The sequence below is a fragment of the Thalassophryne amazonica genome, chromosome 2 (assembly GCF_902500255.1).
Source record: "Thalassophryne amazonica chromosome 2, fThaAma1.1, whole genome shotgun sequence".
Lineage (NCBI taxonomy): Eukaryota > Metazoa > Chordata > Actinopteri > Batrachoidiformes > Batrachoididae > Thalassophryne > Thalassophryne amazonica.
Genome location: NC_047104.1, coordinates 135,389,723 through 135,416,989, shown reverse-complemented (window position 1 = coordinate 135,416,989; position 27,267 = coordinate 135,389,723). Strand labels below are relative to the sequence as shown.

At 41.0% G+C, this 27,267-nt stretch overlaps 1 protein-coding gene across 1 annotated transcript in view; it reads right to left on the bottom strand.

Annotated features, from left to right (window-relative positions):
- fbn1 (fibrillin 1) overlaps positions 1-27,267 on the bottom strand; it is a 269,481-nt gene that overhangs the window by 104,472 nt on the left and 137,742 nt on the right. Inside the window, exons 31-38 of the mRNA XM_034194183.1 lie at positions 20,570-20,695; positions 19,969-20,094; positions 9,408-9,530; positions 9,200-9,322; positions 8,955-9,080; positions 4,736-4,858; positions 737-859; positions 491-658 (exon numbers count right to left, since the gene is read on the bottom strand). Coding sequence (XP_034050074.1) covers positions 491-658; positions 737-859; positions 4,736-4,858; positions 8,955-9,080; positions 9,200-9,322; positions 9,408-9,530; positions 19,969-20,094; positions 20,570-20,695 — 1,038 coding nt within the window. The remainder of the gene's footprint in view (positions 1-490; positions 659-736; positions 860-4,735; positions 4,859-8,954; positions 9,081-9,199; positions 9,323-9,407; positions 9,531-19,968; positions 20,095-20,569; positions 20,696-27,267) is intronic.

Here is a 27,267-nt window from a genome sequence, read left to right as displayed (position 1 = left end):
CACCAAATTTGCACCACAGATAGATATTGGGGTATGGAGGACTCTACTGAATTTTGGAGGTGATCAGATCTGGATTGGCGGATGTCAGGAATCTTTGATTGCTCTTGTTTACATTTGCGTCATGAAAGGCATCTGGCTTAAAACTTGTGCCAAGGTGCAAAGCTGATCCTGATCTATACAAAAGATCTGCTGTGGCAACTCTGAGAAAAATGGGGTAGGTGAAAGCAGATAAATAAAATTAAAGAAAATAATACATTTACAATGTATTTACAATGCTCTTAGCTGTAGTATTTCATTCCAACAGCCAGAATGTGTTTTTATCACATCAAAGTCTTCTGCTGGCCTGTGGTATCTCTGGCTAAGAATTATAAATACGTTATGCAACTGAAACATGATAGTAGTAGGGGGAAAAAGTCAACACTGCATGCAAGATCTGGACCACAGTGGCAAAAATGAACTGTGTGTGAAGTATAATTTTAGGATGACTCACTTGAGTTGACAAAAGGGCATGATTCACATGGATTCCCCCAGCCCCTGCCCAGGGAGCAGCAGCAGGATGCTTTGGAAACACCTACTCCAAGTTCATTGGAGCAGTCCAAATTCTCCGACGCATCGCCACGGGAATGAACGTCCAGGTAGCAGCTTCCAGATCGGGTGTCTGTTTCAAAAGAAACTGATGTGTATCTTCCCTTTTCTTTGATAATGAGTTGCGTAGCGACATCTTATTGTGACTCACCGACACAGCCCACCCGAGTGGGGTTCAGCTCAAAGTCCGGTGGGCAGTTACAGTGGTAGCTTCCAGGGATGTTGACACACATCCCGTTAATACAGATGGTCAGGTCTGCACATTCATTGATATCTGAGGAAAAAGACAAAGCAACAGCTCTTTGAAAAGTTTGTGGAAATAAAGGTTGTTCATATTTTTATCAATGTTTTTTTTTTTTTTGAGCTGAGCAACGACTTTAAGTACGTTCTTAGTAAAATAAATAATGATTGGACTGCACTTCTGTAGTGCTTTTCCACCTGATCCAGAGACTCAAATCACTTTGCCATGATGCATCAGATTCACCCATTCACACACAAGGTTGGGTAGGATACTTTGAAATGTAATCCAAAAGTAATCAGATTACATGTAATCCACATGTATTCTTTCAAAGTAATCCTACCCAACCTTGTTCACACATACACTGATACACCGATCTTGCCCAGGGGTACCTTAGTGAATTTTCTATCTAATGAGGGAATTAAAGCTATGACCCTCTGGTTGCAATCATGCTTCTCCAACCTTCAGGCCATAATTTCACCAGGATGATGGCTTGAGGTCTTTGCAGGTTCCTTTAGACCAAAACGTGATATGTAACCTGAGTCGGGTTGGGTCCAAATTTAATTTAGTTAAGTCAAGTCAGGATTGGGTCTTATTTAGATCCGTGAGTCATTACATGTAATAATCTAGTTAATCCAAAAGGATTTAGCTACTCGTTATCAACTCGGCTCATGTGGTGGAGAAAGTTTTCCACATAATAAGACTAATAAGACTCTGATAATTCAAAAGCCACACCACCCGTGTGTAATGATTAACTGTGCAGGCAGTGAAGTCAGATGCATCATTTTATGTCCCAATCTTGGGTCACGTTGATCATGGTCCTGAAGGGGTTTTGGTAGTGCACTAACTGCTGCTTTTGAGGCGAACCGTTGAAATAATGATACAAATAATGATACGATCTGTACAACACCTCACTCGAGGGGAAGCGGACTAACAGGAAGACAGAGGACGGGAAGGAGAGGAACAGCGGTAGCCAGTAAACCAGTAGCGATCAGAACGTCTTGTATTTATATTTATATTTGCAAATTGCTTCTTTTTTTTAACTTTCATTGTTGTTGCTCTGTGTGCTTTTTACCCTGTGTGCTGCTATACAATGCTGCTGGAACTTCAATTTCCCTGAGGAAGTCTTCCCAAGGGATTAATAAAGTTCTATCTAATCTAATCTATCTAATCAAACATGACACTTGGCAAGAACATTCATAATGGCTACTCTTCAAAATTAGATGAGGAGCCAAGCAAAAATCAAAGATGGCTGCCATTTTTCAAGGTGGCCGCCTACAGCAATGGTGAAAATCAAAATTTGACATATCTCATGAGTGAAACAACATAGTTCAATAATTACAGTTTCTAATTATATTTTTAGCATTCTGAAACAGATTACAGATTAAAACCTTCTTGGGTAAATGTGTAACTAGCCAGTGACTGAACAGCGAAACTTCCCAAATACCATACCCCAAAGTGTATCACAAGTTTCTGTCTGCTAAGTTTATTGTATTTTATATTGTAACAATGAGAAATGTAGAGATGCATCACGGAGGGCATTGGGAGGAAAAAGTTGTGTCATATCAACTGTTGTGTGGGCCGCTGAAGAGGAGGTACTGCTGGCCCACCACCACCAGAGGGCACCCTGCCTGGAGTGCGGGCTCCAGGCACAAGAGGGCGCTGCCGCCTCACAAGAGCAGCCGGGGTGACAGCTGACACTCATCACCTGTGACAGCTGTCACCACTCATCTGATCTGCATCGGTATATCAGCAAGACGTCATCTCCACCTCTTTGCCGAGATATCGTTCTACCTGAAAGGTAATATCCTCAGCCTGACTGCTTGATAGAAAGCCCTTTTTTGTGTGCTTTTTGTGAGTGATAACAGACTTTTTCTCCAACGAGAGGTGGAGGTAGCTTCCCTGCCGTGCAGATTGCTGGGTGCAGACGCACCCACGTTTAATTGTGTTTTTGTTCCTCGCCAGCAGTACCAGGTCCGACACGCGGAGGCAGTGGCCACCTGGGAGTTCGGGACTTGGCGGCTCCAGTATTCCCGGGGTCTGGTGGCGGAGGAAATCGTGTGGTTCCGGTTCTGCTTTGGACAGACGTCTCCTATCTTCGAGCCTGCCCACACGACACCTTGTAATTTGACCGCTGATCTATTGTGTAATCTGTTGTGTTTGTTGTGCACGTTCGCAACAGTAAAGTGTTGTTATTTGACCTATTCCATTGTCCGTTCATTTGCGCCCCCTGTTGTGGGTCCGTGTACTTACACTTTCCCAACATCAACAGGCAGATCCATGTCAGATCTATTGTGGTGACCCTAATGGAAAAGGGAGGAGCCAAAAGAAAAAACAGAACATAAAATGTCTTTGTACCTGTCATGATGTAGAGAATTCAATGTTAATTTTTATTGGAAAAAAAATGCGATGTCATATGAATATTTACAGATTATAGTCATTTCAGAGACATGGATAGGTCTCTGAGGGATAATTAATGGCAAATCAGGTTTAGGATTTCAAAAAAAATATTAACAAACCCAGCATTCACTCCAATCCACCATAAATCTTCAGCGATACAGAGAATGTTGGCAATAAATTTGGTGTCCATCTTAAAATTTGATGGCCATCTTGGTTCATTAGAAAAATTTTGAAGAGTACCTCAGTGTGAGTGTTTCTGCCAAATTTCATGCATGGATCATATTTGTGCTGTTGTCTCACATGGCATGAAGGTTTTAGCTAGGATTCCAGCCTAACAGTGTGAAGTTTGTGTATTCTTCCAGAGTCTCCATGGTTTTCCTCCAGATACTTTGGTTTCCTCCCACAGTTCAAACACACAAGGTAGTGATTAAAACTGATGCTGGAGTAGATGGTTGTGTGTTTGTATGCGTTTGTCTGTGATAGACCAGATAGACTATCAGGCTGTACTGTGTCTCTTGCCTAGTAGACATTGGGAAGGCTCCAGGTCCACCACGCAAAAGGACAAGTGGATGCATGCCGAACTGGGTTCAACATTATTCTAAACAATGTAAAATAGACCACAATGACGAATCGGTTGCTGAACCTGTCCACCCACTATTATCCCCAATTTCCTTCAGGACTATTTTCTCCCAATTACAACTGTGAGCTATTTAAAAAGCACATAAAATGGTATTTTTCCAAAGAGGAAAATCAGCGTTCATATGGCCCCGCCCTGTTGGAATGAAGCATGTACAAGCTTTAATATCTTTGTAGGAGAATTTCATTTATTTATTTATTACTGATGGTAAGATGAGAGCGTAACCATGCGGGTTTCAGGTCAGCTTTAATTTTTGGATTAGTAATCCTCAGGTAGGCAGCACGGTGGCTTAGTGGTTAGCACTGTTGCCTCACAGTGAGAAGGTCATGGGTTCAATTCCCGTGGCCTTTCTGTGTGGAGTTTGCATGTTCTCCCCGAGTTTGCGTGGGTTTCCTCTGGGTGCTCCAGTTTCCTCCCACATCCAAAGACATGCGGGTTAGGTGGTTTGGACTCTTTAAATTGTCCGTAGGTGTGTGTGTGTGGGTGTGTCTGTGTTTGTTTGTCTGTTTGTGGCACTGCGACAAACTGGCGTCCTGTCCTGGGTGTACCCCGCCTCGCGCTCTATGGCTGCTGGGATAGGCTCCAGCCCCCCGCGACCCTTAACTGGACTAAGCGGTAGAAGATGAGTGAATGAATGAATGAATCCTCAGGTACCTTTTGTGTTTGTGTGATAATGAATTTACACAGTTTAGAGGTCACTTAGCTTTCATCAAGCCCGTTTTAGGCTGAACTTGTAAAGCGTTATAAAAAAGATACTTTGTCTCGTCAGTGTTGTCACTGCATTTCTGCAATACTTTATATTTCACATATATCAGTCTATTGGTGAAAACCTGAGTGTCAGTGGGGCGGGCAGCCGGACTGGCTAATGGTCTTACCTGTGCAGTTGCCACCACTTCTATCCAGTTCATAACCGATGATACATTCACATCTGAAAAGTCCTGGGATATTCCGACAACGTCCATTGACACAGATGTCAGCGAAGGTGCATTCGTCTATGTCTATAAAAGAAGGATTGGAAGAGAGGCAGACAGACAGATGGACAGAGAAAGAGAGAGAGAGAGGCCCAGCTGTGAGGGATTAGTGGATCATGGGATCATGGTGGAAAATTGGCAGCCAGTAACATGGAGTGCAGGCTGCTTACCCCTGCTAAAGAATGACTGTTTTGGGGCAAAAACAAAAAACAAAAGCCCAGATACACACACACACACATCCACACACACACATACAGTATCACTATAGTGGCCAGAGGTTATGAAATTGCACTGTTCTGCTTCATTAAATTCTGGACAAGTCATCAGTGTCCTGTCCCGTCTAAGCCGAGGTGGGCCAGAGTGAACAGGTTGTTTCAAGAGGTCTGACACAGAATCAGCCAAATTCACAAATGTTTTTCCCATTTCTTCTCCGAAATGAACCGCATGCTTAAGACTGGGTCAAACAAACCAGTTCTTTGTGATTCAGTAGCACCATAATAAGTGGTTCTGTGTAGCCTTGACATTTGATCAAGTCTGTCCAAACTTGAACCACTTTATTCTTGGCTAACACACAAGCCTTCCAACCATGTTTAACCCACACTGGCTACAAATTAGTGTGTAATGATACATGTAACTGCACCCCAAAAATTTCAGTTCTGTATACAGAACTGTAGGATGATCGGTGCACAAATGTGCCTTGTTCCTGTCTTTATGTGTATTTTATATCGAGATAATCCAAAAATAATGGAAGGCAGTCAGATTACTTCTGTGATACTGGGATGACAGTTTTTTTTTTTTTAAGCAGGAACACATTTGCAGGCCTGAAGGTCAACAATTATCATAGGAACACAGTCACTGGTCTGTTGATCAGTACAAAGGTGTACCTAATAAAGTGTCACTGTCACCTATGTCCTTACCTGATTGGAAGCAGGAGTGCAGTTGTCTCCTAACACTCTTAAATGCAACAGTGGTTTCACATTATGTTCATCATTTTGAGGACTGTGTGGTTATTTGGGCATATATTACTTTTCAGTCAGCAGGGACAAATCTGGGGTCTCATTTAAAAAACATTTTGTAGGATTCTTACTAAAAGTATTCGAATGAACAAAAGGCAAAAATGGCACATCAAAAAAACAAAACGCTTACACCATAACTGCCATGTCTGAGTAGTCACAGTGCACCCACAAGTAACAACCATTCACTTATAGTGATATATTTCTTCTTAATTTTGACATCAAAAGTGTTATGAACCTTTAAAAAAACATTAAAAAGCCCAGAACCAAAACCAGCATGAAACTGTCCAAATAACAAAATAAGTAGACAATTATTTATTATTACAATTGTCTCAGAATCCTTTGTGCTGCTGTGGTATCATGGTGGTGCTGTCTTCATTAAGATAAATTCTTGCCTAATAAAATTTGACCAGTCAAAATAACATTTTCAATTAATATTTTATATGTATTTTATGAGGGGAATTAATTGTTTCTTGCCAGTACAGCAGGCAAGACCTTGTCTAAATGATTGCAATAATCCAATTATGTCCTCCACTAATTTATTATACAACTTTTATACTATATACTGAAATGTATATAAACATTTCAGCCGCTGCGGTGCACTGATGAAATATTAAATGTGTGGTTTTGATCTGAGTCGGCGTACATGTTTAACAATTGAACAGTCTCTATGGAATAATTATCTTCAGTATCACATCTGACAACACTAATATGACGTGTTACTAAGTGGAATTGAAAGTACGACGTATGAGTCAGCACAGGTTTACACTCGCTGGTCACTTTATTAGGTACACCTTGCTAGTATCGGGTTGGACCCTGTTTGGCTTCGGAACTGCCTTAATTCTTCATGGCACAGATTCAACAAGGTGTTGGAAACATTCCTCAGAGATGTTGGTCTATACTGACATGATGGGATCACGCAGTCGCCCATTCAACCAGTCTGCCCATTCTCCTCTGACATCAACAAAGCATTTTTGCCCACACAACTGCCGCTCACTGGATATCTTCTCTATTTCGGACCATTCTCTGTGGATGGTTGTGCAAGAAACTCCCAATATATCAGCGGTTTCTGAAATACTCAGACCAGCCCATCTAGCACCAACAAACCTGTCACCTAAATCCCCTTTCTTCCCCATTCTGATGCTTGGTTTGTCTTCAGCAAGTTGTCTTAACCACATCCAGTGTTGGGCACAGTTCAGCTAATACGATAGCAGATAATTATCAAAGCTAATGTTTTTGCTAGCGGATTAGCTTTTCAGATATGTTTTAAACCATCATCGGACCAATTATCTTCCGATAAATTTAGTTCCGATAACTTTCAGTCCAATAACATTTTTTTGTTGGTAAAATGAGCAAAGTTTAACAGTAAAAAATGTTTGTAAACACTAAAATCAAACATTTTAGTCCATCTTTTGTGTTTTTGTAGCAGACTGGCTGCCTGTCGCTTGCTGATGATGTCATCATTAAGCACAAGACATGACTGGCAGGTCAACACAGGGAGCATTGTGCGTAGTGTAGTTCAGGTTTACTTTGGATGTTATACTGTTACCGTCCACTCGACACAAACTGAGTAATTTTAACATTATTTTATTTTATTTCTTTGTGGCTGACGGGATAATTTAATCGCCAAGAATCATTGGGAGAGAGGAGATCTCACGGCGCAGCTGTGTGTACAGAGGGACTTTTCTTCAAGTTTAGACATTATAAAAAAAGAGGACGCTTTATGTGGATATTTATTCAGATGAATCCCACTGAAATTAACAGGTAAGAATTTATATTTACTACTTGTTTAAGACGCAGGGTTCAAAGCATGCAAAAAAAGCGGCAGCTTTTAGCTTGTAAATGATGGTGTATCTAATACCGAGATAAACTGTGACTTAATACTATGTTCTACTGCTTTTGAAAGGTGATGACAGTGTTCAGGGTTTTATCTTTTTATTTATTAATTTTTTGCTGTGTTTATTGTGTTTGTTGTCCTTGAATTTACCCAGCAGCCCCTGCGGCACTTAAATGTCAGAAGCCGGCAGTGTAATCTGATGTGGCCGCGTCCAAATCAATACTAATGGTTATGGGTTATCTGTAATAAAGATAACCTTTTTTAGCAGTTTACTGGTTTATCATCATAAAAGATAACTTTTCAGTTATGTGATTAATGGTTATCAAAGCTAACTTTTTGGTTAGCTGTGCCCACCACTGACCACATCTAGATACCTAAATGCATTGAGTTGCTGGTGTGTAAATGTCTGATTCACCATTTCTGTTAACAAGCAATTGAACAGGTGTGCCTAATAAAGTGTCCGTTGAGTGTATGTGAAATGCTGCCACTGATATTTTAACCCTATCCAAAATGTTTTTTATGCATGGGTCATAGTTTGTGTTCATATTTGTACATTTTTCCAACTAGTTTGTTATGAAAAATCACAATGTATGCCTTAAAATTGCCATATACATCCTTCAGGTCCTGTTTAGTCCATGTGAAATGGTTATAAATGAGGCCCCTGGATTTTCTCCTATAATTAATCCCCCAGAACTGAGACTCACTGCATTTCTTTGTTGGTTAGTTTTTCACATTTTGATTCAAATGTACTCACAAACATGTTCAAATCACTGTGTTTGACACGAACGATCATTCCATACTCAAGGTTACTGAGATCAGATGTGCTTCCATTCTCATGTCTGGTATATTCTCCTTTTTTTCCCCCTCGCCCTTTCATATATTTATTGACTGGCACAGGTTGAGTCACATTGCCTTCAAATGGAATGGTGCTTACTGCATCATCCAAAAACGTTTGAAAAAAAAAAAAAAAAACTCCATAATTTTTGAGAACGCACTGAGGTAATGTGTATTTTTATTGTCTGTCGCCTAGCTACAACATTCTGTCACTTGACATCTAAGCGTGCTTTACTTCCCATCTGCAAAACACTGCAGCACACATTCCATTTAAAGGCACAGTCTGTTTGGATGGATCACTTCTCCAAACGGAGAACACAAACAATTTCACCACAGCAACGCGGGATCATTTCAAATGACTCAACATAATTTAGGACGGATGGTGACTGAGGTGTCCAGAAACAGGCAGGTTAGGAACATCGACACTGAGCCGTCTTACCCTCGCATGCCTTGCCGTCAGCTGTGGGGATGAAACCCATGTCGCATTCGCAGCGGAATCCCCCTGGCAGGTTCAGACAGTGGCCATTCTCACACAAGTTGCTGTTGTCTGCACACTCATCGCTGTCTGGAGGTGTGTCACACACAAACACACAGTCAATAAACACACATTTCAGACAACTATCTTTTGAAAGGTAAGATGTGGTTTGGGTGGGTAGTTTGTAGGTTTGGTAGTGTGAAGGTGACCTGAGCAGTGGAATCCATCTCCAGAGTAACCGTCCTTGCACACACAGCGATAGGAGCCCAGGGTGTTCATACAGTCTGCATTGTTGCTGCACATGTGTGTCCCGTTGGAACACTCATCCAAGTCTGAAACACAACAAAATCCAAAAGAAACCTCTCGCCTGTTGTGAAAATTCCATGCAAATGTTGCAGGATAAAGCAGCAGCCATACCTGTGCATTTGAAGCCGTTGCCAATCCACCCTGGAGCACAGTTGCATTTGAAGCTGCCGGCCGTGTTTGTGCAGGTAGCGTGTGCGTCACAGTTATGGGCACCAATTTCACATTCATTGATGTCTGACCAATAGAAACAAAAAAGACTGTCTATGAGGAAACATTGGCACAAATGGCAATTTGGATCTACATTTTTATTCCATTGGTGGATGCTTGGGTTAAACTTTTTAAAGACAGGAGCAGGAATTAACTGAAATAAATGTTTCTTGCTTTCTTTCTTTTTTTTATCCTTTGGACAGCTGTGTGTCAAAGCTCAGCCAGCAGGACTCTGTGTTTGCGCTCTGTGAACGTTTCGGGGGATATTTTAGGTTTTCACATCTTCACCCGGAGAGTGCAACCTGCAACTTTTCCTGACAACCTGAAACTTTTGTAACAAAGCGTGCTGTCTCATGTGCTGATTTTTTGATTTACTTGGTTTGAAAGAATGAGACATGGCATTTTATTTTGGGGCATGGTCTTAAATTATGTAAAATGCTGGAAAAAAAAATAACACAAAAGGCTAATTGTGTTAAATTGTCAATGAAAACTGTTTTTAAAGGCGTTTCGGAACAGCGTTATATTGTGACACTGTCAAAATCGCTTGCAGCTTCCTGCCACTTTGGACATCTGTACAGTCTCCTCATGGCTTCAACAGTATGGAGGCAAAGAGCAAAACCTGTGACTGGAAGGACCACAAAGGCATAGAAAAGGCACCCTCACATACACCAAGACTTAGGATATGTCCATCAGTGTCACATGGTTTAGGTTCAGATTATCCGGGAACACAATAACGTTGAATCTGGATTCCGGGCCCTGACCCATGTTTTCAGTGAAGGAAAACAGCAGATTGCGTTAACATCACTGGAGCGGTTACTGTTGTAGTTGTTCCCTGCACTCATCCAATGCTGGATTAAACCATGACAATGACAAAGTGTGCGTTTGAACACAAATTTCCAGATGTTTTCCACATTGGACATTTATAAATGACTGATGTCCATTTTGGAAAAGCTTCCAAAAAGTCATCTTTGAGAGTTCTGCATAAAACCTTTTCTTGTTTGTGTAAAAGATGTGTTGTAAACTGACAGCATATGCATTCATTTTTGGAAAGCATTGTCTTTTCTCATGTGGTTACATCAAATGGTGTCATCAGCGGTCAACCTCAAATCTAGTTTCATGACATAAATGTCAATTTAAAAAGTCGTGCAACCCAGAGTATGTGTTTGTATAACAAGGTAGTCCAGGCTCTGAACTCGATCAAGATGTTAGGGCTTATCACCAAACGAGACGCTTTCGTCTGTGTGTGTCGGCTGTCTTTTTAAAGGTAGCAATTCAAAACACTGTCGATTAAAGATTAGTGCTGCTGGTTTACAGCCTTCCTGAGGAGAGGGTACAACAGATTTACAGTATATTTGTTGACAGGGTTAATATGAGGGCTGAGAGTAATTGAATCTCTGTGGATTACAGACCGAATTAAAGATCCTTTCCAAGAGCCTTTGATGACAGAGTGCAGCACAACACATTTTCTTGTGGAAATGTAAAGTGCAAACAGGAGCTGTTGTGGCAGCTGGTGTCAAAGAAGAAGTTTATCTTTTGCAATTTTCCACATCGGTGGACAATAAAGAATTATTCTATTCTATTTTGGCTCATAGCTGACAGATGAAAGGCAACAAAGGATGAAGGGGGGCAAAATTACAAATCTACTGATCTGACCGTGCGTCTTCCTGTTTAGGGCCCGGTCGCACGGCGATAGCTGAACAAAGGAAAAAAAGTCACAAATCAAATGGATGAATGACCCTGCATTTTTTTAAATCACCAAAAGCCTGCGAATCAAGAGAGCAAACAGGAACAAAAGAAACCAGAACTAATAAAGGAAGGAAGGAAAAATCAAACCGAAACATTCACGATGACGGGACTGACAGCAGGTATGAGACTGAGCGCAGCCAACCCTGTCCTCATGTCTGCAGCACTTGCAGGTGTTGGATCTGGTTGTCTTGACAACAACATGTGTGCGCACCCAGGCCAGCCACAAACGGCTGGAATGTGTGTAAATACTTACAGTAGTAGATGAAACGTTCTTGCCGCTATTGGTTCTATATGACAACATTGCATTTCATCCAACACATGGACGAGTCATCAGCGATATATGGACATTACGTTCAGCTCGACAAAGCTTTAGTTATTGATACGCTGAAATATCGTCAATGCTCGTGCAAGACGTCGGACTTGGGAGGTTGGAGGAAGTTGGACAACAGTTAGACGGAACGCTGACGTTACGGGAACTACGCAAACGACGAGGAACCGTCAAGACAGACAGCAAAACGAAAGTGAGGCTGTCGTTGGGATTGTTCACATTTTTTAACAGTTTAAAAATTCTGATGAAGAGCCAGCTGCAGGAACGAAGCTGGACAACGGTTAAATGATGTCAACATAAGTCCAGATTTTTTGTTTCGTTTTGGCTTCTGTGTCCTTCGTTAATCCCGTGTGACCGGGCTTAATATGCCTGATTGTCCTGTTTGCCGTGTGGTTGCGTCCTTGACAACCTGGAAATGTGGGGATGCTAAATGCTTTCATGCATGTGTCTGTTGATACCTGCAGAATAGTTTTGCAGAAATACTATGAAGGCGAATTGCCTAATGATCGTGGCCTGCACACTAAAGGAGCAGTAAAAGCTAAAACATGGAAATGCCACAATCCATCTCCACCCAGTTTCAACTTTCAAATACACATAAGGGCACAAGTGTGCGCTGTGTACACGCCCTGCACATGAGTTCTCAGTAAAATAAAATAAAAGGAGATGTAATTTTTGTGTGAGCGTCATCAACAGCTGAATCAAATCTGGGTTTGACAACAACACTCTCGTTAAAACCTGTGTTTTAGATCATACACGTCAGACAACATGGTTGCATATGGAAATTTGGCCATGAAAATAAACAATTGCACGTTTTCATTATGTTTGAATAAATTTAAGAGTGGTCCTAAAAGAATAACAGGTCTGTTCCCTCGTCTGTAACAAGACGTCCTGCCTGCCTGAGAGGAATTAGGGTCTGATTCCTCGGTATTCTGGGGCTGAAATTCCAAACCTGTGAATCAGAATTGGCTGCTTTGCTGCAATTCCAGCTTTCTCAAAACAAAGGAAATACTGTATGCACATTTAACAGCATTAAAATGAGTAAGTGTGTGTGCGTCTGTGTGTGGAAGTGGTTTAATTCATACTTCAGACACATCTGTTTACTTGCGTCTGAAGGAAGACGTGCTGCTGTTGACTGCAGAGCTGACTCAATGTGATCACGGTAGATCGGGTCCGATAACATCACCAGTCAAACTCTCAACTATCATCCAAACTTTTAAGTGGTCTTATAAATCAGAATTGAGTCTGGACAGACGTAGGAGAAGCTCCAGCTTGGTAAAGGACTGAACAAGCCGGATGGACCTCGTATTTATGTGTTCTGGAGCCACTACAGGCGATTACGTGCTGCAGAACTCTTCCAGCCATCACGTAATGTTTAACTGGCCTTAATGAAAGAGCAACAATAGAATAAACAAAAGTGCAAAGTGATACATACATGTGGCAGGTGACTGTGATCTCACTGTTCCTGCAGTTGCTGCTCACACGCACGCGCGCGTGTGTGTGCCACAGACAGAAGCCCGTGATCATAGGTGAAGAACGATAAAGCTGGACAGCCCCAAGGTCTTCTTGTATTTGTTTTTTTTTCACCTTCATCCATTCATCCCTCTCTCTCTCACACCACCTTAAGCAGTAGCAGCTTTATACCAACTCACTATGTTGTAACTGAAGTTCTTTAACTTCTGTAGGCATTCTAGTCATTTTCCAACATAAAATCATGACCACTGCAGGCATCATATGACAGAGAAAAATCCTTTTTTTTTTAATTCACCAGTTCCAGTTCCAGTTCTGGTCAAACAAGGCAGGATGTTCAGAGGAACAACGTATTCTCATAAACTGGTTCGTATGATAGCTTATAAAAAGTTGTGCATGACATTTAATGTCATGGGAGCAGAGGAGGAATAACAGGAAGACAGTGGACGGGAAGGAGAGGAACAGTAGTAGCCAGTGAACCAGTAGCAAGCAGTATTTCTGGTATTTATATTTGTATTTACATTTTGCAACATGTTTTTTTTTTAACTTCTACTTTTGATACTCTGTGTGATTCTTATCCTGTATGCTGCTATACACTGCTGCTGGAACATCAATTTCCCTGAGGGAGTCTTCCCTCGGGAAGGAGGGAATATTCATCCCATCCTGTCTATGGCTGATGCTGAGACCCTGATCCATGCATTTATCTCTTCTAGATTGGACTACTGCAATGTTCTATTTTCTGGTTTACCACAGTCGAGCATTGGGGTTTTCCAATTGGTTCAAAATGCTGCAGCCAGACTTTTGACACGAAGCAGAAAGTTCAACCACATTGCACCCATTTTGGCATCTCTTCACTGGCTTCCTGTCCCAGTGAGATCAGATTTTAAGATCTGCTATTAGTCTATAAAATTGTTCACAGACTGGCACCTCCCTACCTAGCTGACCTAATTAAACCTTACGTACTGGCCCGGGCTTTGCGTTCTCAGGGTGCAGGACTACTTGGTGTCCCTAAGGTGAATAAGAAGTCTGTGGGTCACAGAGCTTTCTCTTATCATGCCCGTTCTGAGGAATGGTCTCCCTGCGTCAATAAAACAGTCAGATTCTGTGGAGACTTTCAAGTCCAGACTTAAGACGCACTTATTTTCCCTTTCGTATGGCTACCATACTGGTATAGTATAGTTCTACACTTTTCACTCTTTTAATTCATTTTATTAGGAAACGGAGCGTCCCGCAGCCTCAACTTTACCCAAATTCTAGGTCTTTTAGTGAAGCTCAGGGCTAGTGGACGGCGATCACCTTAGTATTTCCTGTTTTTCTTGTTTAATGCTGACAATTATACTATATTTCTTGTCTTTCTGATGCTTGATTCTTTTTTTTCTCACTGTTTAAGGTGCAGCTCCATCCAGAGATGGGTGTGGAAATTGTGCTGGAGACCCTCCTGTCCTGTGCACCAACAGCTTTTCCTAGATAGTCGTTTTGTGAACTGTTCTGTAAAGTATGTCTGTAGCATGGCCCAAGCAGAGGGTCACCCCTTTGAGTCTGGTCTGCTTGAGGTTTCTTCCTCAGAGGGAATTTTTCCTTACCACTACTGCTCTGGGGGTTGGTAAGGTTAGACCTTACTTGTGTGAAGCGCCTTGAGGCAACTCTGTTGTGATTTGGAGCTATATAAATGAAAATAAATTGGAAAAAATTGAAAAATCCCCAAGGGATTACTAAGGGCCCCTTCACACATAGTGCAAATACGTACAACTCCAGGGCGCCTCACGGCGAAACAGCTCGTGTGATTGAACCACGACACATCATGCCGACGGGCAGGCATGAACGATGCCAGTACAATGGTTCGTGCACGCAAGAACACACTGCCAGCAGCTGCATGTTATGGTTACACATCATGCAGCTGCTGTGAAGAAAAAAATAAAGACAAAATACAAAATGTACATGCTGTGATGGTTTTGTGCACATGGGAACACAGCAGCTTTTCACAGCAGCTGTGCGATGTGTAACCACATTGTGCAGCTGCTGGCAGTGTGTTTACACATGTGTTTACACATGTGGTTACACGTGTGCGCATCTTCCAAAATGCTCTGATTGCAAGTCAGAAACTTTACCACTGAGCTATGATCGCAGTCCTGTGAAAGTTGCAGGAATCTGCCTAATATAAGGAAGGAGATGGAAGTATTTAAAATGAAATAAACCCACAAACCATCTAAAAACACCGCATTTATGAAGCGGGCAATACAAATATGATCCATCTGTTCCTCTGTGATGTTCGTGCGTATCAGCTGGAATTTGCTCGACACCTGCTGCAAGAGGGTTCGATGGGCTCGCATAGCCCACACAATAGTTGTAGCAACAGGTGTATGAGGAGTGAGGGGCAGTTACAAAATTCAATCAATCAATCAATCAACTTTTTTCTTATATAGCGCCAAATCACAACAAACAGTTGCCCCAAGGCGCTCCATATTGTAAGGCAAGGCCATACAATAATTATGAAAAACCCCAACGGTCAAAACGACCCCCTATGAGCAAGCACTTGGCAACAGTGGGAAGGAAAAACTCCCTTTTAACAGGAAGAAACAGGAATTACACGTTTTGCACACGATTCCTGCTTCATGCGCACTTTCTGCGCAAATCGACCAAATTCGCACTATATGTGAAGGGGCCCTAAAGTTCTATCTAATCTAACCTGATCTAATCCTATGACTATCTATGCACATATGCAACTAGCATTTCAAAATAAGTGCCGAGGACGTAAGGTTAGGGGTAATGTGAGTGTGGCATCCCACATCTTTGGCACATCAGATGCCCAACTGGGGTCTGAATCTGTGTTAAAGGTAGCACTGTAGGGCACTGGGAGCAATGAAGAAAGTGTTAAACATGTTTAAACAATTGTGGCATCAGATTACATTGTGATCCACAAAATGTGAATAATCAGATACAGTTGGTGCAAGTGGGGGTACGCTTCCATAAAAGTAGGTGAAAGAGGACAGTCAGGTACAACATGCAGTAATTAAGTCTGAGCAGAAGCCTCCTTCTGATCCACTTCCACAACATGAAACCCATGAAAAACATGTTGTGACAGTTTCAAAAATTTTAATAGAGACATTTGACCTTTGTGGGAAAACATGGAAGCAGTGTGTAAAGAGAATTGTATGTACTCAGGTGGGTTTGGTAATATTCAGCTCCACTCATACGTAACTGGATATAAAACAGTAAAAAATACGAACTGTGCCTATTGTTAAAATAAAAATAAAAAAATTAAAAAAAAGAATCAGGCCTGATTTCTTCAATACTGAAATCGGAAGGAAAATTGTGGCCAATGACCGGCAATGGGAGACTATCGTTAGGTGAACAACAAGAATAATAATAAGAAGGATATTACGTGGGGTATGTACAAATTATTGCACATTACTTTTCAAACATTTTGCCATGAATGCTTCATGATAGCAGCCTTGGAGAAAAGGCTTGAATTTTATGCATTTCAACTGGTGTCAGGTTTGAAAAGATTGTGAGCAACCTTTCTATAAAAGTAGCATTTTTACAGGAGGAGGATATGTTAATTTTGTACCCAACTCCTGAACAAACTACAAATCTGCATTGGTCATTTTGGGTAAGGTTGCAATTCAGTCATTGAAGACTCAGTGATGCATTCTGATCTATACCTTGTTCTCAAAAATCCCTTTAGAATTGGCAAATACAAGGTCTGCAAATATAGGATATTGATAAAGGTTTTTTTATTTTAGTTTTCAGTTACAGTATAGTCGAGCATAGAACATTTAAAATGGGAAAATGAAGACATAAAATCAATCATGAAGAAATGTTTGGCAGAGTTTGACAAATCTTTGCAAAGTTATGACTGGAGGAACTCTGCACACAATCACTTTAGTGTGTTGGTTCAATAGTCACATCTTTATGTTGAAGTAGCACAGAGAAAGGTGTTGGGAAAAAAACAAGACAAACCAAATCTCAGCCTTTACCCAAAAAGTGATACCTGCAATGTTTCACACTGAAATAAGAGCAAACATATTTAAATTGCTTTAATTGGAAACAGTCAAATGAAGTTGTCCAAATTAACTTAACAAGTTGGCGTACATATGACCTCATAAAGTTAATTTGGATCAGCCTCATTCATTTGAGTGTTATCAATTAAAGCAATTTAGTAGTTTGGTCTAAGCTAAAGTGTCAGTTCAATTCCAAGAATTTAAATTTATTAGTTGTAGAAATATGAATGTCTCTGAAAGATACAACACACAGCCCCATCTGCTGCTTCTAAATGCATCTTTGTGATCAAAGTGCACACGTAAAAGTGGCAGTTCCGTGTTTCCCACTGCTGGCTTATGGGTCTGCACACAAACGTCTAATTGTGGGTGTATCCGCATTATGCACTTGCCTTCACCACAGTACTGCATCTATGCAGATCTGGACTGTGAAGATAGATTAGCAGACATCTGTGAAAAGGAGTGTAATATTATGTGACACTGAAGGCAAATCCGTATCATAAAGACTATGACTGAAACAGCAGCCGATAGGAACTGGAATGGACATTTAAGTAATACATGCAGCTATGGATATACAAAGTCCTGGATTAGTCTAAATGCACTGTGGACTGGTCAATGGCTCAATTTTAACATTAGGAATTAAGTTAAGCTTGTTTCACTGCTACTTCTGCATGCTCGAACTCTCAGAAAAGTTCAAAGGACGGGACAAGGATCTTGCAAGACGGGTCACAGGACGTTTACCTGCGAGGTAAAAACAAAATTAACATGTCCCAGGCAGGCAGTACAATGGGCAAATGTACCATATATTCCTGGAGTATCAGTCGCACCAGTTAAAAAATGTATCTTGAAGGGGACAAACCCATATGTAAGTTGCACAGAGTATAAAGTCCATTTCACACAGGGCCTGACATTCGGTGTAGAGTACAGCGTCCAGTGCTCTACGCCGAATGTATGCAAAAAATTAAATGTTGCTTTCTGCTGTCCATTTTGCGGACCCTTTTGCGTCCCTCAGTGTATTGCCATGTAGGGTTGCATAAGCTCAGCATAGTCAGTACGCCACATTATGCAACGCTACTTTGGCTCAGTGTGAAAGGGGCTTTAGTCAAACCTTTTTTCTGTATTATCAGCTCTTTCATTTGCGATTTTTCTGCATTGTATTTTACTTTTTATTTTTGGTATTTTTTTTATTATTATTATTATTATTATTATTATTATTATTACAGTTCATTTGTTTAGTGCCTTGATCCCTGGGAAAATTATTACACTGGTCAACACAATTTCTCATGAATGGAGTTTTTCAACAGATTTTGGGTCATTTGGAGGCACTGAATCCGAATCTGGTGCTAGTTTTTGCCAATCAAATCACATTTTTCAAAAAATATGATTTTGCACACAATAACATACATTCCTGCTAAGAAATGAATGCCATTGCAGACAAACATATGTATAGAAATGCCAACACTTCTTAACCTTACGACTTTGTCTGGAAACAGCATTTTTCTAACTTCATGGCTACTTCTTGTAACCAGCATTGAAGCAATAGCTGCAGTCTTGCACACCTCTACCGGTGCCTTCCACGATATCATGACTCTTTGTTCACATTTCATGAACCTGGTTTCATGATTTTTGTGCATGATTAGTGGCGTCATTAGTGAACAAGCAACTTTTGCGTAATCCATCAATAGGGAACATGCAGACTGCACAAAAACGTGATATGATAGATGAAATGTGCGCTCAGATTTGCATTCAGCACATCAAAATTAGACTAAATCAGTTCTCAAAGTCCATACAAGAAACATTTTTTTTTTTTTGGACCAGTATTATTATTTATAAAGAATGTATGATTTTTTAAGTGAGTAAGTCACACTGGAGGATTTATTTAACCTTTATTTAACCAGTAAAGTCCCACTGAGATTAAAAAACAATTTTTTAAGGGAGTCCTGGACCTAGTGTCCTGGAGTATGTCGCAGGACCTCCCAAACTAGCAAAAAAGCAACATACTCCAGAAAGTATGGCACCTATTTTAAATTTACATTTGGTTCACAATTTGTTAATGCTGTCATTCAGTTTCAGATATGGAAAATGACAAATGAATATGACACTTAGCTGATGCTAACAGGCTAAAAACAGCTGTCATCTTCTGGGCTTCTTCTGGGCTACACTTTGTACTACTCTATGTGATGCTGCCCCCAGTGGTAAAAAAAAAAAAAGTTGCAAAAAGGCAGCACGAGTGTGGAGCAGTTCAGCGCCACTAATAAAGTTTTTTTTTTTTTTTTCTTTTGGTCAAACTTTTGTTACAGCATAAATTTTAGACCCAACACCTAGTCGATTACATTTTTATCTTGAGTATTGGTGCCTAATGTATGTAATTGCAGAGGTCAAGCCGCTATTGTAGAAGTGAATATAGTTTTTGAGTGTACTGCTGGAGTAAGCCAAATCAACTACAACTATAACAACTACAATTTTCAAAAAATTAATACATGTTATCTTAGTTTAGTAACTTGATGTTTTCCCATTGTGTTATTGTGATTTTTCTTTATTCTGCATTGTGTCTAATCTGTATCTCTTGTTTACCTACTGTGATAAACTATAGTTCTCTCACACCCCGCTAGGGGTGAATATGGATAAATAAACATTACCATTGTCACTGTCGTAGTAAAAATTGGAAGAAGGTCCATGGTCTTTCATGAAATGTCATTTGAAGACAAGCAATGCTGCTTTTGGCTTATTCTAATTTAGGATGGAAAATGAATGTCCACATTAAACAAAGAATTGTTTTAGACTGCATTGTATCACACTGAAATGAATTGTCCCTGAATTGCATCATAGCCCATGTATCTAGGTATGTAACAGGTCATTTTATAAACGATGTGCACCTCTGCGAAAGGGATTTGTGTTACGTTGCTGTGTGCTGTGTTCAGTTCACCTGTGCAGCCTGTGGTTCCCTTGCGTACAGAGTACCCCATATCACAATGACAGACGAAGGATCCCTTCGTGTTCTCACAGTTCCCACTCAGACAGATGTTTGGGTTCAGCTCGCATTCATTCACATCTAGACAGGGAGCGAACGCAAATGAAGAAGAGCAAAAATGTTCATGCGCCAAACACAAGTGCAATAAAAAGGTAAATGCACTCGATAAAAGTAAAGCTGCCTGCAAAACTGGGTTTGTCAAGCAGTTACAAAAAAAAAAAAAATACAAGTTAAATTACAAGCTTGAAATGTTCTTATTTTTAATAACCAGCAAATGTGTTTTTGTTTGTGATCACCCTCTGATGTCATGCTCTTGTTTTCTCACTTAGTAAAATCAGATGTTTGAAAGTCAGATATTACTCAGTGTTGAGTCCAAATAACACAATGTTCACTGTCTTCAAAGTCAATAACTTGTGGTTCTCCTCTCACCCGCAGTCCAACGTGGATCCGTGTCATTAAGTTCTGACTCACATCTTGGATAAACTTGTAAGATTGTGCATGATTCTGTAAGAACTAATAAGTAATGTGTTACAAAGTGTTTCATTTTGGGTGTTACCCAGGCAGGTCTTCATATCTTCAGATGACATGAATCCGTCAAAGCACAGACACTGGTATGTCCCAGGAATGTTGGTGCACTGGCCTCCATCACAGACATCTGGGCTCTCCTCACACTCGTCGATATCTGGATGAGGAGAGAAATGAACAAAAAGAGAGACAGAAGATAAGAAATCTGAATGCACGAGGATCAAATGAAGGGAACTCCTTTGTCATGGTTGTGGCAAGCTGAACATTACATGGCAGTAATCACAAAAACTATATACACTCAACAAAAATATAAATGCAACACTTTTGGTTTTGCTCCCATTTTCTATGAGATGAACTCAAAGATCTAAAACCTTTTCCACATACACAATATCACCATTTCCCTCAAATATTGTTCACAAACCAGTCTAAATCTGTGATAGTGAGCACTTCTCCTTTGCTGAGATAATCCATCCCACCTCACAGGTGTGCCATATCAAGATGCTGATTAGACGCCATGATTAGTGCACAGGTGTGCCTTAGACTGTCCACAATAAAAGGCCACTCTGAAAGGTGTTTGTTTGTTTTATTGGGGGGGAGGATACCAGTCAGTATCTGGTGTGACCACCATTTGCCTCATGCAGTGCAACACATCTCCTTCGCATAGAGTTGATCAGGTTGTCATTTGTGGCCTGTGGAATGTTGGTCCACTCCTCTTCAATGGCTGTGCGAAGTTGCTGGATATTGGCAGGAACTGGTACACGCTGTCGTATACGCCGGTCCAGAGCATCCCAAACATGCTCAATGGGTGACATGTCCAGTGAGTATGCCGGCCATGCAAGAACTGGGACATTTTCAGCTTCCAAGAATTGTGTACAGATCCTTGCAACATAGGGCCGTGCATTATCCTGCTGCAACATGAGGTGATGTTCTTGGATGTATGGCACAACAATGGGCCTCAGGATCTCGTCACGGTATCTCTGTGCATTCAAAATGCCATCAATAAAATGCACCTGTGTTCTTCGTCCATAACAGACGCCTGCCCATACCATAACCCCACCACCACCATGGGCCACTCGATCCACAACATTGACATCAGAAAACCGCTCACCCACACAACGCCACACACGCTGTCTGCCATCTGCCCTGGACAGTGTGAACCGGGATTCATCCGTGAAGAGAACACCTCTCCAACGTGCCAAATGCCAGCGAATGTGAGCATTTGCCCACTCAAGTCGGTTACGACAACGAACTAGAGTCAGGTCGAGACCCTGATGAGGATGACGAGCATGCAGATGAGCTTCCCTGAGAAGGTTTCTGACAGTTTGTGCAGAAATTCTTTGGTTATGCAAACCGATTGTTTCAGCAGCTGTCCGAGTGGCTGGTCTCAGACGATATTGGAGGTGAACATGCTGGATGTGGAGGTCCTGGGCTGGTGTGGTTACACGTGGTCTGCGGTTGTGAGGCTGGTTGGATGTACTGCCAAATTCTCTGAAACACCTTTGGAGACGGCTTATGGTAGAGAAATGAACATTCAAGACACGAGCAACAGCTCTGGTTGACATTCCTGCTGTCAGCATGCCAATTGCACACTCCCTCAAATCTTGCGACATCTGTGGCATTTTGCTGTGTGATAAAACTGCACCTTTCAGAGTGGCCTTTTATTGTGGGCAGTCTAAGGCACACCTGTGCACTAATCATGGTGTCTAATCAGCATCTTGGTATGGCACACCTGTGAGGTGGGATGGATTATCTCAGCAAAGGAGAAGTGCTCACTATCACAGATTTAAACTGGTTTGTGAACAATATTTGAGGGAAATGGTGATATTGTGTATGTGGAAAAAGTTTTAGATCTTTGAGTTCATCTCATACAAAATGGGAGCAAAACCAAAAGTGTTGTGTTTATATTTTTTTTGAGTATATTAACTGCAGGAGGTCTGTCATTCAGGGTACATCCTGCTCGAAAACCTACTGTAACACTCCAGGAATGTCAAAATATTACTTACGAGAAAGGAATTATGAGTTACAGGAACTGATTAGAGTACAAAACAATGCCAGTTTAAGGGCATACCGGTATATATGTTTCTAAATGAGGCAGGACACAACACCATTCATCTGCACTCAGAAACAAGAGCAATCTGAGATTTCTGACGTCTGCCAATTTGGATCTGGATCACCTCCAAAATTCAGTAGAGTCTTCCATGTCCTAATACCTATCTGTGGTGCAAATTTGGTGAGAATCTGTGAATTAGTTTTGAGGTAATCCTTCAAAGCCTACATAAAGTGAAATTTTGATCAGGAATCCGGATACAGATCCGGATCACCTCCAAAATTCAGTGAAGTATTCCATGCCCTAGGATCTATCTGTGGTGCAAATTTGGTGAGAATCCATTAAGCAGTTTTTGCATAAGTAGTTTTGACGTAATCCTCCAAAGCCTATTTAAAGTGATATCTTGATCCAGATCCGGCTCCGGATCAGGATCCCGATCACCTCCAAAATGAAGTGAAGGCTGTCTTCCATGCCCAAATATCTATCTGTGGTGCAAATGTGGTGAGAATCTTTGAAGTAGTGTCGGTGTAAGTAGTTTTGAGGTAATCCTTCAAAGCCTATATAAAGTTAAATAGATCCAGAATCCGGATCTAGATCACCTCCAAAATTTAATGGAGTTTTCCATTGCCAAAAATCTATCTGTGGTGAAAATTTCGTCAAAATCCATGCAGTAGTTTTGATGTAATACTGCTAAAAGACAGACAGACAAATAAATAAATAAGTAAATGCCGATGATGTTATTATGTCCGTGGCAGACATAATCAGCAAGTTCCAACAGGGTCTGGAGGAATGCACTAAACTCAAAATTACACTCGGCAAAACATATGGAAAATTTAATCTCTTCACTTCCTGGGTATCTGGTCATTGAAGGAGGATCAACAACATGAAAACATCTCTGGCTGTTTTATTTGCCTGATGAATCAGTAGCATCATAATTGCTTTTCTTATTAGATTCTTATTTTCACCCTGTCACGTGAACATTTGGACCACCAATGAGGGTCACCTGTGATGAACTCCAGTGGGTTTAGTCATAAAATTATACTTTAACAATAAAGCAAATATATAGTAGCATTAGCATTAGCAAAACATGAGTATGTTTATGGGTAGTGTTTCCGGACTCCACCTGAGATATCAGCAGATTTATTCCTTATTAATTTCGTATGATGTCATATGAAAAGTTAACCATGATATTTCATACATATTGCTAAAAAATTCCACACTCATGAGCAAAGTGCATTTCACATTTAATGCCCAGAAGCACATGTTAGGGCTCGAACCATGACCCCTTTTTCTGGGGTATGAGCCTCAGTATTCATCTGCTCTGCCCCGGTAAAATCTCATGTTCAGGCTTTAACAACAACCTCACTTGAATGGTAGTAGATTAATTTAGATTCATAATACCAGGAAAAGAATGGCAGTTTTATTCATCCAAATTGTGAAAGCAGCATCATTTAACCGCAAATGTATGCTGAGCACACACATTCTGTGTGTCTGCGCACGTTAGTGTGCCTGTATACACAATAGTGTTGCCAGGTGTGGAAAGTATTCAGAATACATTACTCTTTTTTTTTTAATCCAATGGATCGAGTTACCCTCGACCTGGTTTGAAGATGAGTGATTGAGTGGATCATGTTACTACAACCCCTGGCAAAAATTATGGAATCACTGGCCTCGGAGGATGTTCATTCAGTTGTTTAATTTTGTAGAAAAAAAGCAGATCACAGACATGACACAAAACTAAAGTCATTTCAAATGACAACTTTCTGGCTTTAAGAAACACTATAAGAAATCAAGAAAAAAAGACTGTGGCAGTAACGGTTACTTTTTAGACCAAGCAGAGGAAAAAAGTATGGAATCACTCAATTCTGAGGAAAAAATTATGGAATCACCCTGTAAATTTTCATCCCCAAAACTTAACACCTGCATCATATCAGATCTGCTCGTTAGTCTGCATCTAAAAAGGAGTGAACACACCTTGGAGAGCTGTTGCACCAAGTGGACTGACATGAATCATGGCTCCAACACGAGAGATGTCAATTGAAACAAAGGAGAGGATTATCAAACTCTTAAAAGAGAGTAAATCATCACGCAATGTTGCAAAAGATGTTGGTTGTTCACAGTCAGCTGTGTCTAAACTCTGGACCAAATACAAACGACATGGGAAGGTTGTTAAAGGCAAACATACTGGTAGACCAAGGAAGACATCAAAGCGTCAAGACAGAAAACTTAAAGCAATATGTCTCAAAAATCGAAAAATGTACAACAAAACAAATGAGGAACGAATGGGAGGAAACTGGAGTCAACGTCTGTGACCGAACTGTAAGAAACCGCCTAAAGGAAATGGGATTTACATACAGAAAAGCTAAACGAAAGCCATCATTAACACCTAAACAGAAAAAAACAAGGTTACAATGGGCTAAGGAAAAGCAATTGTGGACTGTGGATGACTGGATGAAAGTCATATTGTGATGAATCTCGAATCTGCATTGGGCAAGGTGATAATGCTGGAACTTTTGTTTGGTGCCTTTCCAATGAGATTTATAAAGATGACTGCCTGAAGAGAACATGTAAATTTCCACAGTCATTGATGATATGGGGCTGCATGTCAGGTAAAGGCACTGGGGAGATGGCTGTCATTACATCATCAATAAATGCACAAGTTCATGTTGATATTTTGGACAATTGAAAGGATGTTTGGGGATGATGAAATCATTTTTCAAGATGATAATGCATCTTGCCATAGAGCAAAAACTGCAAAAACATTCCTTGCAAAAAGACACATAGGGTCAATGTCATGGCATAGGGTCAATGTCAACGAGCAGATCTGATTTGATGCAGGTGTTAATTTGGGGGATGAAAATTTACAGGGTGATTCCATAATTTTTTCCTCAGAATTGAGTGATTCCATATTTTTTCCTCTGCTTGGTCTAAAAAAGTAACCGTTACTGACTGGCACAATCTTTTTTTCTTGATTTCTTATAGTGTTTCTTAAAGCCAGAAAGTTGCCATTTGAAATGACTTTAGTTTTGTGTCATGTCTGTGATCTGCTTTTTTTCTACAAAATTAAACAACTGAATGAACATCCTCTGAGGCCGGTGATTCCATAATTTTTGCCAGGGGTTGTAATTAGAAAATAGTGATGGTTTTGATCTGTGCTCATTTTTGGATCACTCATGTGTTATTGAAAAAGTCTATTTCTCAGTATTATTTTGTGTAATGTTTCCCTCTTTGCCATGACAATCAATTTAAAACCTGCACTATAAATTACACTAATTATGGGATAATCGAGGAAATTACACAAATTCATTTTTCCCTCAGATCTGTTCTCTGGATGTTGCTGTCCCACAAAAGTAAAGTATGCTTAAGGCACCGATGAGACCCTGCAGGGTGGTCAATTGATATAGATGCCAACAACTCACTTGAAAGCCCAGGCAGAGTCTTTTCTCTTCACCCACACCCACTGGCTCCCCTTCATTACTTTGTTGATGCACCTTTAGCAGCAATTACAGACTCAATTCTTCTTGAATATGATCCCACAATCTTGGTGCACCTATCTTTGGGCACTTTTGTCCATTCCTCTTTGCAGCACCTCTCAAGCTCCATCAGGTTGGATGGGGAGTGTCGGTGCACAGACATTTTCAGATCTCTCCAGAGATGATCAATCTGATTCAGGTCTGGACTCTGGCTGGGCCACTCAAGGACATTCACAGAGTTGTCCTGAAGCCACTCCTTTGAAATCTTGGCTGTGTGCTTAGGGCCAGCGTCCTGCTGAAAGATGAACCATTGCCCCAGTCTGAGGTCTAAAGTGCTCTGGAGCAGGTTTTCATCCAGGATATCCACTGTTTCTTTCTCTTTTTGCTCTGTATGCACCACTCTGCATTTAATCATTAGTGATCGATCTCTGCTCCCCTCCACAGCATGTCTTTTTCTTGGTTCTCTCCCTCAGCCCCAACCAGTCCCAGCAGAAGACTGCCCCTCCCTGAGCCTGGTTCTGCTGGAGGTTTCTTCCTGTTAAAAGGGAGTTTTTCCTTCCCACTGTAGCCAAGTGCTTGCTCACAGGGGGTCGTTTTGACCGTTGGGGTTTTACATAATTATTGTATGGCCTTGCCTTACAATATAAAGTGCCTTGGGGCAACTGTTTGTTGTGATTTGGCGCTATATAAAAAAATTGATTGATTGATTGATTGATATCTCTGTACATTGCTGCATTCATCTTTCCCTCAACCCTGACTAGTTTCCCAGTTCCTGCCACTGAAAAACATCTCCACAGTATGATGCTACCACAACCATGCTTCACTGTAGGGATGGTCCCTGGTTTCCTCCAAACATGACACCTGGCATTCACAACAAAGAGTTCAATTTTTGTCTCATCAGACCAGAGAATTTTGTTTCTCATGGTCTGAGAGTCCTTCAGGTGCCTTTTGACAAACTTCAGGTGGGCTGCCATGTGCCTGTTACTAAGGAGTGGCTTCCGTCTGGTCATTCTACCATGCACTCCTGATTGGTGGATTGCTGCAGAGATGGTTGTCCTTCTGGAAGGGTCTTTTCTCTCCACAGAGGAATGCTAAAGCTTTGGCAGAGTGACTATGGTGTTGTTGGTCACCTCCCTGACTAAGGCCCTTCTCCTCCATCGCTCAGTTTAGACAGGCTGCCAGCTCTAGGAAGAGTCCTGGGGGATCCAG